The 12,108-nt window shown below is 29.6% G+C and overlaps 3 protein-coding genes across 3 annotated transcripts; all 3 read left to right on the forward strand.

The window, feature by feature from the left end:
• Positions 1-665: 665 nt before the first annotated feature.
• On the forward strand, positions 666-7,272 carry Phum_PHUM538940 (furrowed, putative; the record flags this gene model as incomplete). Its single annotated transcript, XM_002431605.1, has 21 exons — positions 666-669; positions 806-923; positions 1,390-1,448; positions 1,605-1,746; positions 1,825-1,846; positions 2,025-2,181; positions 2,277-2,399; positions 2,497-2,787; positions 3,313-3,462; positions 3,778-3,954; positions 4,038-4,217; positions 4,661-4,779; positions 4,869-5,103; positions 5,190-5,363; positions 5,448-5,627; positions 5,710-5,946; positions 6,026-6,205; positions 6,286-6,459; positions 6,541-6,720; positions 6,791-6,899; positions 6,972-7,272. 21 exons carry the CDS (start codon positions 666-668, stop codon positions 7,270-7,272), a joined length of 3,312 nt encoding a protein of 1,103 aa, XP_002431650.1.
• Positions 7,273-8,072: 800 nt separating this feature from the next.
• On the forward strand, positions 8,073-9,720 carry Phum_PHUM538950 (uncharacterized protein; the record flags this gene model as incomplete). Its single annotated transcript, XM_002431606.1, has 5 exons — positions 8,073-8,098; positions 8,776-8,892; positions 9,004-9,085; positions 9,235-9,277; positions 9,632-9,720. The coding sequence occupies 5 exons, from the start codon at positions 8,073-8,075 to the stop codon at positions 9,718-9,720; spliced, it is 357 nt and encodes a 118-aa protein (XP_002431651.1).
• Positions 9,721-9,895: 175 nt separating this feature from the next.
• Positions 9,896-11,326, forward strand: Phum_PHUM538960 (myosin regulatory light chain, nonmuscle, putative; the record flags this gene model as incomplete). The annotated part of the gene is made up of 3 exons (XM_002431607.1): positions 9,896-10,085; positions 10,209-10,438; positions 11,222-11,326. 3 exons carry the CDS (start codon positions 9,896-9,898, stop codon positions 11,324-11,326), a joined length of 525 nt encoding a protein of 174 aa, XP_002431652.1.
• Positions 11,327-12,108: the final 782 nt, after the last annotated feature.

Here is a 12,108-nt window from a genome sequence, read left to right on the forward strand (position 1 = left end):
ACGAGTTTTTCAAAAGAGAAAAAAGTTTACAAATAAATAAATAAAAAAAAATTTTTTTAAGTTTAAATGGCGTACAAAAAATACTAAAGATGAATATATGTTAAAAAAACTGTAAAAAGAAATAAAATAATAATTGATTTATATAGGGAAATAAGTTTTTCAAATAATTATATTCTCGTTCACCTTTTTTTTTTTATAATAATAATAATAATATTCGTGTGTGATTCCCTCGAGTGTATAAATCTTCTGCTCGAAACAATTTTCATTCGATTTGACCCGGTTAAGTTTTTTTTTTTTTTTTTTTTTTTTAGCTTAAACGATGATGAAAATTCCTCGCTTCCATCATTTTCTTTACTCGTGGAAAAACTTTTTAAGTGTTTGAAAATTTTCTTGGTCGCAGGAAAGTAGTCGAAAGTAGTCTTTTTAATACCTTCTAATTTTTTCGTATTGCGTAAATTAAAAAAAAAAACGTAAAACGTTAATTAATATCATCATTATTATTAGTACGGATATTGAAAGAGAATGAATGAATGAATGAATGAATGAATTTTTAAGTAATACCTAGTAATTTACCAGAATGTAAAAAATAATTTAAATGGCGACTCCTCAATTAAATACACTTTTGTGGCATTCTAATATGACCCTAATAAAAAATATAAACCCTTATGTGTCACTTCACAACAGACGACCGACCTTTTACATTAAATTTACACAATTTTTTTTTTTTTTTCATCAAAAGATGAAGTTGACCACCATCCATACATATATATTAAGCAATAACCGGTTTATCTATAATTGATTACAGGTTTAAATTGTGGGCATCCAGCCGTACCATTAAATTCAAAAGTTAAACTTTCAAATGAGAATTTAAGTCCAGGTACTACGGCAACCTACACATGTGACCCTGGATACGAATTGTTCGGGTGAGTTTTACGTCCGTGTATATATATATTTAAAAAAATGAAAAGAAGATGGGGTTTTTTGTCAAAATAAAGATTTAAGATGGATTTTAAAAAAAAAAAAAATTTGGATTTCAAGGTGTTTGAAAGTATATTCGAACATTTTTAATTTATTTAATTTTTAAAAAAAACCGTTAAAAATCATTTTCGTTTAACATTGTAGTCTAATAATACAAAGTTACCATTTGTGCCCACACGAAAAACTTTTAATTTAATTTTTTTTTTTTTGTTAACGTGGCAAAAGGCGGATAAGTAAGTAGTTCGCGTTGTTACAAATTACACATTGTTCAAAGTTAATAAAGAAATTATTTGTCTTTCTTTTGCCACGTTGCATTGTTCATTTAAAAAAAAATACAAACAACCCCCGCTCGCTCTCCCCACTCCTCATCTCGTCGTCGTATGATTTTATCATATTTATTTACAATTTCAGGTCGTCTGTGAGAACGTGTTTGAGTGATGGAACGTGGAAGGATGAAATACCTTTTTGCGGTGAGTTTTTAATCGTGGTCATCATAATTAATATTTCTTAATTTTCATTCGCGAAGAAAGCGTTAATTTCTCAATCAATCGTGGCAGCATCTTATTTATTTATCGCTTTATAATTTTTGCGACAAAAAAATTTTTTTGTCGGGTTTTTTCACACAGGTACGAACGTTGCTTTTCGTAAACCCGCAAATCAATCGACGACGGTCAGAGGTGGAAATGCGGGTAATGGAAATGACGGACAAAAATCGACCATTCACGATGGTAAACAATGTACGGAAACGTTAAAAGAAGCATCACCTTGGTGGCAGGTATTATTTGAAAAACATTTTATTATTATTTCCTTTTGTTTTAATAAAAAAAAAAAAAAATTAAAATCTAGGGCGATTAAAATAATAAATTACGTGTTTTGGTAATTGTTAGCTAATAAACGTGGGAGGAGAACAAGAAATTTTTTTAAATTTCCTGGGAATATTTTGAAAATAAAGAAGTATAAGTGAAAATAAATGTTTTTTTTTGGGGGGTTTAAATTAACGCTTAAGAAGAAAATATAAAAATGTTATGCTCTTTTTTTTTCTTTAGGTTGACCTTCTTCGTCCTTATCCCATAAAAGTGGTAAGAGTAACCACAAGAGGTTGTTGCGGTCATCAACCACTTAAAGATATTGAAATCCGAGTGGGTAACAGTAGTTTCGATTTACAAAAAAATCCACTTTGCGCTTGGTTTCCGGGAACGATAGGTAGGAAGGGAAAAACGGAAATCAATCGTGAATTATAATAATAATATTATTTTTTTATAAATTTCAAATTTAAACATTTTGTTTTATTTTTGCAGAAGAAGGAATAACAAAAACTTTTACTTGTGCGAGAACATTAATCGGTCAATTTGTTTTTCTTCAATTAGTCGGAGTCGACGGTTCTCTTTCCCTTTGCGAAGTCGAAGTTTTTTCAACAGGCGGTAAAATTTTTCCCCTGTTTTTTTTTTTTTGTTGGGGTTAAAACTATTCCCACGATTCGTCGCCATTTAAAATTTTCAATTTTCAATCTTTTCACAGAATTTTCAAGCGATCGTTGTGCTCCGCCGGGTGCGTCCGCCGATGCAGATCTTTCATCATTCGACAGAACTTGTTTCGAATTTAGCGTGACCAAGGGTGGATCATTCGAAGTCGCGAGAACTTATTGTAAAAATCACGGCGGGGATTTAATACACGGTTTAGGAGGACCGGTAAACACGTTTCTCTTGTCGGAACTCGAAAGAAGAAAACCAAAATTAAAAACTCAATTGGTTTGGATAGGAGTGCAAAAAGACGAAGGAATAACGTCGAGAACGTGGAAATGGGTGGACGGTGAGTAAATGTTTTTTTTTTTTTTTTTATTCGAGGAGTGTCGTTGTTGTTGTTGTGGTTGTTGAACAATTCAACTCAAGAACTTGACATCACATCAACTTCCTCAACTACTACTACTACTACCACCTTCAAAAAATTTAAATTGAAACTATGTTTGTTTACTTGTTTGTTTGACTACGTGACAGAATTATGCTTCTTTTTTTTTTTTGGAAATAAAAGAAACATAAAATTTATTATATTTTTATGTTATATAAGGCACTCATTCGTTATTCAACTCGCTTATATGATATGATAAAATCATTTTTTATATGCACATTCGTTCGATATGAATTCTTGCATGAATAAGAATAAAATTTTGGGTTGCCGATGATGTTGTGTTTATATAATAAAAATGAAAAAGATCATTTATGCCAACGAAGTGCACTGACTTGTAGTCAAGTTTGTGCGTGCGTGCGTGAGTGCGTGTGTCATCCTTTATTTTGTTTTGTTTTATAAAATGCCTTTCAATTAAAATTTTCGTGACAGGTCAAGTTGTATCGAAACCATCTTGGGGTAAAGATCAACCGAACAATTACAACGGCGAACAAAATTGTGCGGTTTTAGACGGTGGTAGAAATTGGTTATGGAACGACGTGGGATGTAATTTGGATTACCTTCATTGGGTTTGCCAATATCGTAAGTTTTGATTTCTTGTGAATTTATTTTGGTAAATTCCACGTCTTTTCTCTCTCTCTCTCTCTCTTCCTTTGTTCGGCCGCCGAAATCGCGTTTTAAAAAAAAAAAAAAAACGGTTCTACTCGAATAATAACAAAAAGTCTTTATGCTCAGGCGAGCATTAAAAAAAAAAAAAAAAAAAAAAAAAGAAAAAAAATTTAAAAAAAGTTTTTTTAAGGCCCTGGAAAGACTGGAAAAAAAAAAAAAACTTTTCTTTTTTTTTTTTTTTTTTCTTCGTCGAATGATCTCTAATGATAAATCAATTTTTTACGGTAGAACCATCGGGTTGCGGAAGTCCGGACAAGGAAGCAAATACGACGATAACAGGAAACGGATACAATTCTGGATCTGTTATTAAATATAATTGTCCAGAGGGTCACATGCTCGTTGGTTCGGAGACGAGAACGTGTACTCCGGAAGGATTTTGGTCGGATTTTGCACCAACTTGTAAATGTAAGAACAAAATTTTTCCCATCGTCAACTTTTTCCATAATTTTTTCCAAAAAAAAAAAAAAAAATTAAACTTTTTTTTCCAGATGTCGATTGCGGTCCGTTGCAAAGTATAGAACACGGATCGGTACAACTTCAAAATGGTAAAACCACGTTTGGAGCCGTTGCGATTTATTCGTGCCACGAAAATTATACTCTGATAGGAAAGGAAAAAAGAATTTGCGGTGACGGTGGTGAATGGACGGAACAAGTTCCGCAATGTCTTCGTAAGTTTTTTTTTTTTTTTTTTTTTTTTTTTTATCATCAAATAATAAATCGTAATCAATGCGAGTTTTTAATCAGTACCGACTCCAGTAAACAACCAAAAAAAAAAAAAATCAAAGGTTTTATCGAAATTCTAAAGACACGAAAGTTCTTTAAAAAAAAAAAAAAATTCGTGACACGGAAATAAATTTTTAAACGCGGTTTCAACGTTCCAGAAACTAATAATAATAATTGAACGTGAATAATTGCAAGTAATTAAAACGTTTAATAATAATAATAATAATAATGGGGAGCCGTTCGGTGAGTAACCCAAATATTTTTTCAACTTCAACCTCGTTATTAGTTATTAAATAACACAAATTATTCGCTTGCGTTTTTTCGTTTGCCCTCGAGAGAGTTCATTCTGATTAAAAAAAAAAAAAAATTTTTTTAAATTTTATTTTAGTTGACTGGTGTCCGGAACCGCCCAGCGTTCACGGTGGAAAAGTCGAAGTCAGTGGTAGACGTGCAGGATCGGTTGCAACATACACCTGCCAATCCGGTTTTATACTTTTCGGGAGTCCGGTAAATAAATTCTCACGAGAAAAAAAAAATTTTACTTTAAAAAATAACAAAACAAAAAAAAAAATTTTCTTTTTCTCCCCCATATTTAGGTCTTGTCGTGCGGATTGGGTGGTGACTGGTCAGGAAAAGCACCGACATGTAAATTTGTCGATTGCGGAGCACCTCCGAATATAGATAACGGACAGTATTCACTTCTCAACGACTCGACAACATTCGGAAGCATTGTCGAGTACACGTGTTCGGATGATTATTGGTTGGAAGGACAGAAAAAACAAATTTGTACGAGAGAGGGAAAATGGTCTGCGGATGCTCCATCATGCGAACGTAGGTCCAAAATGCGCAAATATACGAATTAATTTCAATTTAAAAAAAATAGTAATGATAATTATGTGTTCGTTTCGAAAATTTAGTAATCACTTGCGACGAACCGGAAGTACCAAGTGGAAGTTACGTCGTAGGTTACGATTTTAACATTCATTCGAATATCGAATATCATTGCGAAGTTGGACACATACTAAGAGGAGAGTCTACTCATCAATGCACGCAAACTGGAGAATGGTCTGGATCTCCACCGGTTTGCGAATGTAAGCCAAATTTTTTTTTTTTTTTGATGAGAACATCAAATAAAATGATCTCGATAAATTTTTTTTTTGTTTGTTTGTTTGCAGTTATCGACTGCGGTAAAGTTCCTCCAATGCTTTACGGTGCTGTTGCATATACCAATAGCACAACTTATTTGGGAAGCGAAATTAGGTACAGTTGCGTGAAAAATTACAGATTGGCCGGACCATCTGTTAGATATTGTATGGAAAATAAACAATGGAGTGAGGGTTCGCCCAAATGTGAAGGTGAGGTGTCACGTGTTTTATAGCATACCTATATTTTTAAAATCGGTTCGAGTGCCTTTTATAATTTTTTTTTTTTCCGTAGAAATTCGATGTCCAGAGCCGATCGTTGCAGAACATAGCATTCTTTCGGTTACGGGAAACGACAGAGTCTATGGAAGAACTTTGATAAGAACATCGGATTCGGAAAAGTCGTACACGACTTACAAAATCGGAGCTCTTGTGAAATATCGTTGCGAAAGAGGATACAAAATTATCGGTGAATCTCTGAGTACTTGTGAAGATACCGGAAATTGGAGTGGAGGAATTCCACAATGCGTTTGTATGTAAATTAAAATCATCCACCGATAAATTAGTTACGAAATTGATGAGGGGCTAAATATTGTTCTTTCTCACTCCAGATGTTGAATGTGGAATGCCGGAAGATATTAAAAACGGTCGATATTCCCTTGCAACAAACGTGACCTACTACGGAGCTGCTTTACATTACGAATGCGACGAAAATTATCAATTGGAAGGTCACGCAAGGAGATTGTGTTTGGAAAATGGTACCTGGAGTTCTGAAACACCTTTTTGTAAAGGTAATATCACAGCCTGCTATGAATTTTCCTTAATCTCAAATTTTACATTTAAATAAATATTTTTTTTTTTTTTTCTTTAGAAATCGAATGCGGTACACCCGAACGAGAACCAGGTATGATAGTTCACGTGACGAGTAATAAAGTCGGAGGAGTTGCTCATTATTCATGTTCCACTGGACAAAATATGGAGGGAAATAATACGAGAGTTTGTTTACAAAAGGGAACCTGGAGTGGACGAATTCCGATTTGTATATGTAAGTGTTCTTAAGAGAAGAAAAACTCCTTCCGGTTCCTTTTTTTTTTTTTTGGTAATTTTTTTTTTTTTTCGTTTTTAGCTGTGGATTGTAAGCATCCTGGTTCGATAGAAAATGGAAGGGTTATTGTTATGAACGGTACGACAACTTACAACAGCGCTGTCGAATACCATTGCATACCTCAGTACGAAAGAATCGGTCCGTACCTTCGTAAATGCATGGAAGACGGGACTTGGTCTGGAGAAGAACCACGTTGTGAGCGTAAGTTTCACACAAATGAAATTTTACCGACATTTTGAAAGCAATTCATTGTACAAAAAAAATTTTTTAGTGATGCCGGAAGAAGGACAAGCTTCGCAAACGCTTCCACTTGCCATTGGAATCAGTGCCGGAATTGTTATTTTTCTTCTCATCATACTCGGTCTAGTCTATTTGAGATTGTAAGTGTGAAATCCTTTCCACGAATCCTAACAAATAAATTTTTTTACTAAAAAAAAATTTGGTTTTAACAGAAGGAAAGCGACTCCCGTCAAAAATACGGAAAATATTGAAGGTGCCGTACGTAAGGAGGAACAAGGTACGGCAGCCATGTCATATTCGACACTGACGGACAGAAACGGGGGTTATAACGGTCCCCTGCCAAATATGTACGAAAACGTTCACGACGATAGAATGTACGATTCGCCGTACGAAGATTCTAGGAGGAGACATCATCCGAGAAGCGTTTCTTCCGATGGTTCACACTACGAACCATCACCAGTTGGTAGAAGAAATAGAAATATGGTGACCATTAACGGAGTTGCCGTCCGGTGAACGCGAGACCCAATTGTTACCTAAAATAAAGAAAATTACTTTTTTTTTAAAAAAATAGTAAATTAGAAAAAAGGTAGTCGTCGTCGTCGTCGTCGTCGTCGTCGTATTTGCTACCGTTCAGAAAAGAACATTTTGTTGTCTTAAAAAGAGGTAACCTCGCAATTTTTGCTAAGAGTAATACTGATGAACTTTAAATTTTATTATTTTCGACTGATTGGTTGTGACGATTTTTTTTTTTTTTTAATAATAATAATAATAAAACCGTTTGATATAAAAAAAAAAAAGCAACAAAAGTTTGTTACATATTAAAAATTTAAAATTATTTTACAAAATGGCTGCTCAAAAACGGTTAATCATCTTTTTTTTTTCATATAAAAACAGTTATATAAAATTAATTAATGAAAAATGTTTACCGATTTTATTATAATTATTAATATTAATAGTAATAATAATAATAATTTTGTAATTAAATAATATTAATTGTTGTTTTTTTTTTTAATTATTGAAAACATAATGCTGTTGTAAATGCTTTATTCATTGTAAATTGTATAAAATAAAATCGAATACTTTCCCTACTACTATTACTACTACTATCAATTTTAAATAAATTATTTGTTATTAAATTATTATTTATTTATAACTCCTAAATAAATATATGATGACGTCATTTAAAATTTTAAACAAAAAACCAAAACGGATAAAACATTTTCCCGTTATACAGTCATCGTTATTAAACGACCGTTATATATTAATGACGTCATTTCCGGAGTAAGTAATCGAAAAGCTTGGAAGGTGGCAACATGGCACGATCGCAATTGTTTGGACGGTTTGTTAGTTTACGGTTATTTGCCTAAAATTTATGTGAGTAAGAAAAACAATTTTAATTCTTTTAATTAATTAATTATATTAAAACGATTTAAATAATTTGAATTTCTTTTTGTTTTTGTTATTGTTAATTTTAAAACGTTGGTTAATAAAATTATTTAATTTTATATCAAAATGGCGGAACATAAAACAAAAAAAACTTTTTCAATATTTTTTTTTTTTTTTAAAGTAATTAATCATTATTCGAATTTTAAAAAAAATTAATTACAAAATGGTTTTTGTTTTATTAAATTTGAAATTAGGAGAATCATATTTTAAAAGTTTTTAAAAATTTATTAGTTTTTGATTTTAATAAATAAGAATTATTAACTGTGTGTGTGTTTTACATTGATTGTAATCAACATTGAAGATTATTATTTTAATTTGATGATATTTTCTCATTTTGTTTTAGATTAAGTTAAATAAAAGAGATTATAAAGATTTATAAAAAGGACATTTGACTAAATATTAATAAAATAAAACTAAAAATATATATTTGAATTTGTTTCAATGTAAGGCTGTTGTTTTCTTATTAAATTTTTGACATTTAATATGACATTTTCAATTCTTTTATTAAATTATTATTGCTATTTTTAATATGTTTTCTTAAAGATAATTTCTTTGTTTGTTTGTTTCCAGATTGTTAAAACAAAAGACACAAAAAAAGAAAATTTTTATTTGTTTGTTAATTGTGTCACTCAACAAAAGAATTCAATTTAAAAATAATAATTTGGATCAAAAAGAAAATTTAAATAGGTTTGTTCTTATACTTTTTTAGTATTATTATTTCATTAATTTATTATTTTTTAAATGTAATGACAGTCAATTATTAAATTCATCAAGAAAGTTAATTTTTCACCTTATTAGGTTAATTATTAATTCGTCCGCCATATTTGGTTATGTTTTCTGCTCAAGTTCTTCCATACCGTATGGTATGAAAAAAATGGATGTAAATTTTAATAACTTTCTAGTATTATTCACGATCGATTTTGTTATAATTTTAAACCTTTTTTCTTTTGTTTTTAAGTTAAATTATTATTATCGTAAATTAATTTTCAAAGAAATTTTTATTTAATGTAAACGAGTGAAATTTTTTAGTACATAAAATATCCGTTGGAAGCAGGTCGAACGTTGGGTGTGAGTGAGTCGTGATTCATTTAATACGAATCTTATTTCGTTAAACCTGCAAAAAGTTGCAATTTTTTTTTTTTTATTATTTATTTTTATTTTCATTTTTGTTTTTTTTTTTTTTAATTAATCGTAAGTATTGCACGCTAATTTATTATTGAAAATATTTTTTTTTATCAATTATTTTAAACGGCATTAATAATTTATTTGTTCGAATGTAATCGCAATAAATTTTTTGGTTATAACCTTATATGGTTGCATTATTATTTTATAAACAAGAGGTAAAATTTTTAGTCAAAAATGTATTTAATATTACTGTCAAATTAATATCCAGTAACTGTTTAGTTTTTTGATTTTGATTTTGTAGTATATTTGAGTGAAGTGATGACATATTTCAAATATGTTTTTGCGTTTCATAAATATAATTTAGGCTATTTAAGATTAAAGCCCGAGTGACATCATCATCTTTGTCTGGGCCCTGGAAATTTTCATTATTAATTTTTTGATGAAACATCATTCATTCATCATTTTACTAATCCTATTTAAGATTTTGAATAGAAATGAGTTATTGAGGTTAATGTAAATTTATTTACATGATAGTAATTATGAGTTTTTATTATTTCAGATCGAAATGTCTTCGAGAAAAGCAGCAGGTAGAAGAGCCACCACAAAAAAACGAGCTCAAAGAGCTACATCGAATGTATTTGCCATGTTTGATCAAGCGCAAATTCAAGAATTTAAAGAAGCATTTAATATGATTGATCAAAATCATGATGGATTTGTCGATAAAGAAGATTTGCACGATATGCTCGCTTCATTGGGTAAGAAGAAAATTGATTAAACTCATGTGTTTAATTTTTAAAAAATATAAATAAAATGTATAGAGAAAAAAAGCAATTCTAAAAATTGTGAACTGTTTATTTATTCAAAATGGTTTATTTTAGGTAAAAATCCAACAGATGAATATTTAGATGCTATGATGAACGAAGCTCCAGGACCTCTAAATTTTACAATGTTTCTCACACTTTTCGGAGAAAGATTACAGGGTACAGATCCGGAGGAAGTTATTAAAAATGCATTCGGATGTTTCGATGAAGAAAACACAGGATTTATTAATGAAGATAGGCTGAGAGAATTGTTGATAACAATGGGTGACAGATTCACAGATGAAGATGTAAGTGTAAATGTTTATGGAATGAAATATTTAAAACAAATTTTTTTTTTGGTATTTACAAAAAAAAAAATTTATTTAATAGATGGATACTTGCTACCTGACTATAATAACCACATTTTTTTTTTAATAAAAACATTTTAATGGACTGTTGGTTTTAATGGTAAACATTAAATAATGATTTTATTCAATGATAGGAAAAAAAACAAGGCCAGAATATTTTTATTCGATTTATAATAGAATCATTTTTTTTCTTTCTTTCTCTCTCTTGAATGTATATTTATTTGCTTTAGAAAGAACAATTAAACTCTTGATCCTTTTTTAAAAAATGAAGGAATAAATAAATAAAATTATAATTTAAAAGAAGAAGATGATGATGATGATGATGATGATGACGAAGCAGATATATTCAATATTAAATTTTAAAGTTTTTTTTGGATGAGAGGCCATGAGGTCATTTATTTTAGTGTTTGTTTGGTTTATTCAAATTTTCAAGTCGTTAAGGTCGTAAATTTCGTCAAAAGTTTTAAATTATGAGTACTTGAAAGAGTTGAAAAGCAAATAAAAAAAAAAAAAAAAAAAAAAGTTTGGATTTTTTTTTCCACAGAAGGTAACACCAAAGTTTTCGATTACGTCAAATGATTGTTATAAATAACAGGGCGGTCGATCGGTCTTTGTTTAATTTTTTTTTTTGTTGTTTGTCGTTACCGATAGCATACACATTTATCGAATTTTAAAAAGTGATAAGGAATCTAATAAGTTTTGTTTTTTTTTTTTTTTTTTCAGGTTGACGAAATGTATCGCGAAGCACCGATTAAAAATGGAATGTTTGATTACATTGAATTCACACGCATATTAAAACACGGAGCCAAAGATAAGGACGAAGCGTAAGGGAATTAATTAATTGTTTTTCACAATCAATCATTTTCCGCCCGCTTCAGGCTCCATCTTTGTCTTATATCATTCAAAACGAATGAGAAAAAAAAAAAAAAAAAAAAACTTTTCTGCATTCCGCCATTAATACATCAGCCAAAAAAATTTTTCATTTTTCATTTTTTTTTTTGTTGTATATTTTGTGTTTTCTCAAATCAATGAGTCTTCGTTCGAATGCATAAAAATGGCTTTTAAAAAAAAGTGGAAGGAAATCAAGTCATTATAAATTTTAATTTGTTAACTTGATAAGTTTAATTATAATTTTTTTTTTCTTTTGTTTAATTGTATGGATATAATAATAATAATAATAAAAAGAAAAATTTTGTGGTTAAAGTTACTTACTTACTTACACAGACGAGGTTAATTAAAAATATTTTTTTTCTTTTTATATATATATATATATATTAAAATCATATTCTTAATGTTTAAAAAAAAAAAACCGAAAGGAATAACAACAACAAAAATAATAATAATTAAGGATTTAAATTATTATTATTATTATTATTAATGTCATTTTTACTTACAGCAAAGAACCAAGGGCATAAAAGTCATGCAAAAATGTCATTAGTAAATAAAATTCGCTACAAGAATTATCTTTTTTAATATTTTTTTATCATAAATATTATTTACGAAAGAAAAAAAAAAACAAAATGGCGAAGAAGAAGAAGAAAATGAAGATAAAAATTAATAATAATAATAATAGAAGAAGAAAAAATTATTTTTCAATTATTTCACGTAAT

Source organism: Pediculus humanus, genomic scaffold (assembly GCF_000006295.1).
Source record: "Pediculus humanus corporis 1103172108290 genomic scaffold, whole genome shotgun sequence".
Taxonomy (NCBI): domain Eukaryota; kingdom Metazoa; phylum Arthropoda; class Insecta; order Psocodea; family Pediculidae; genus Pediculus; species Pediculus humanus.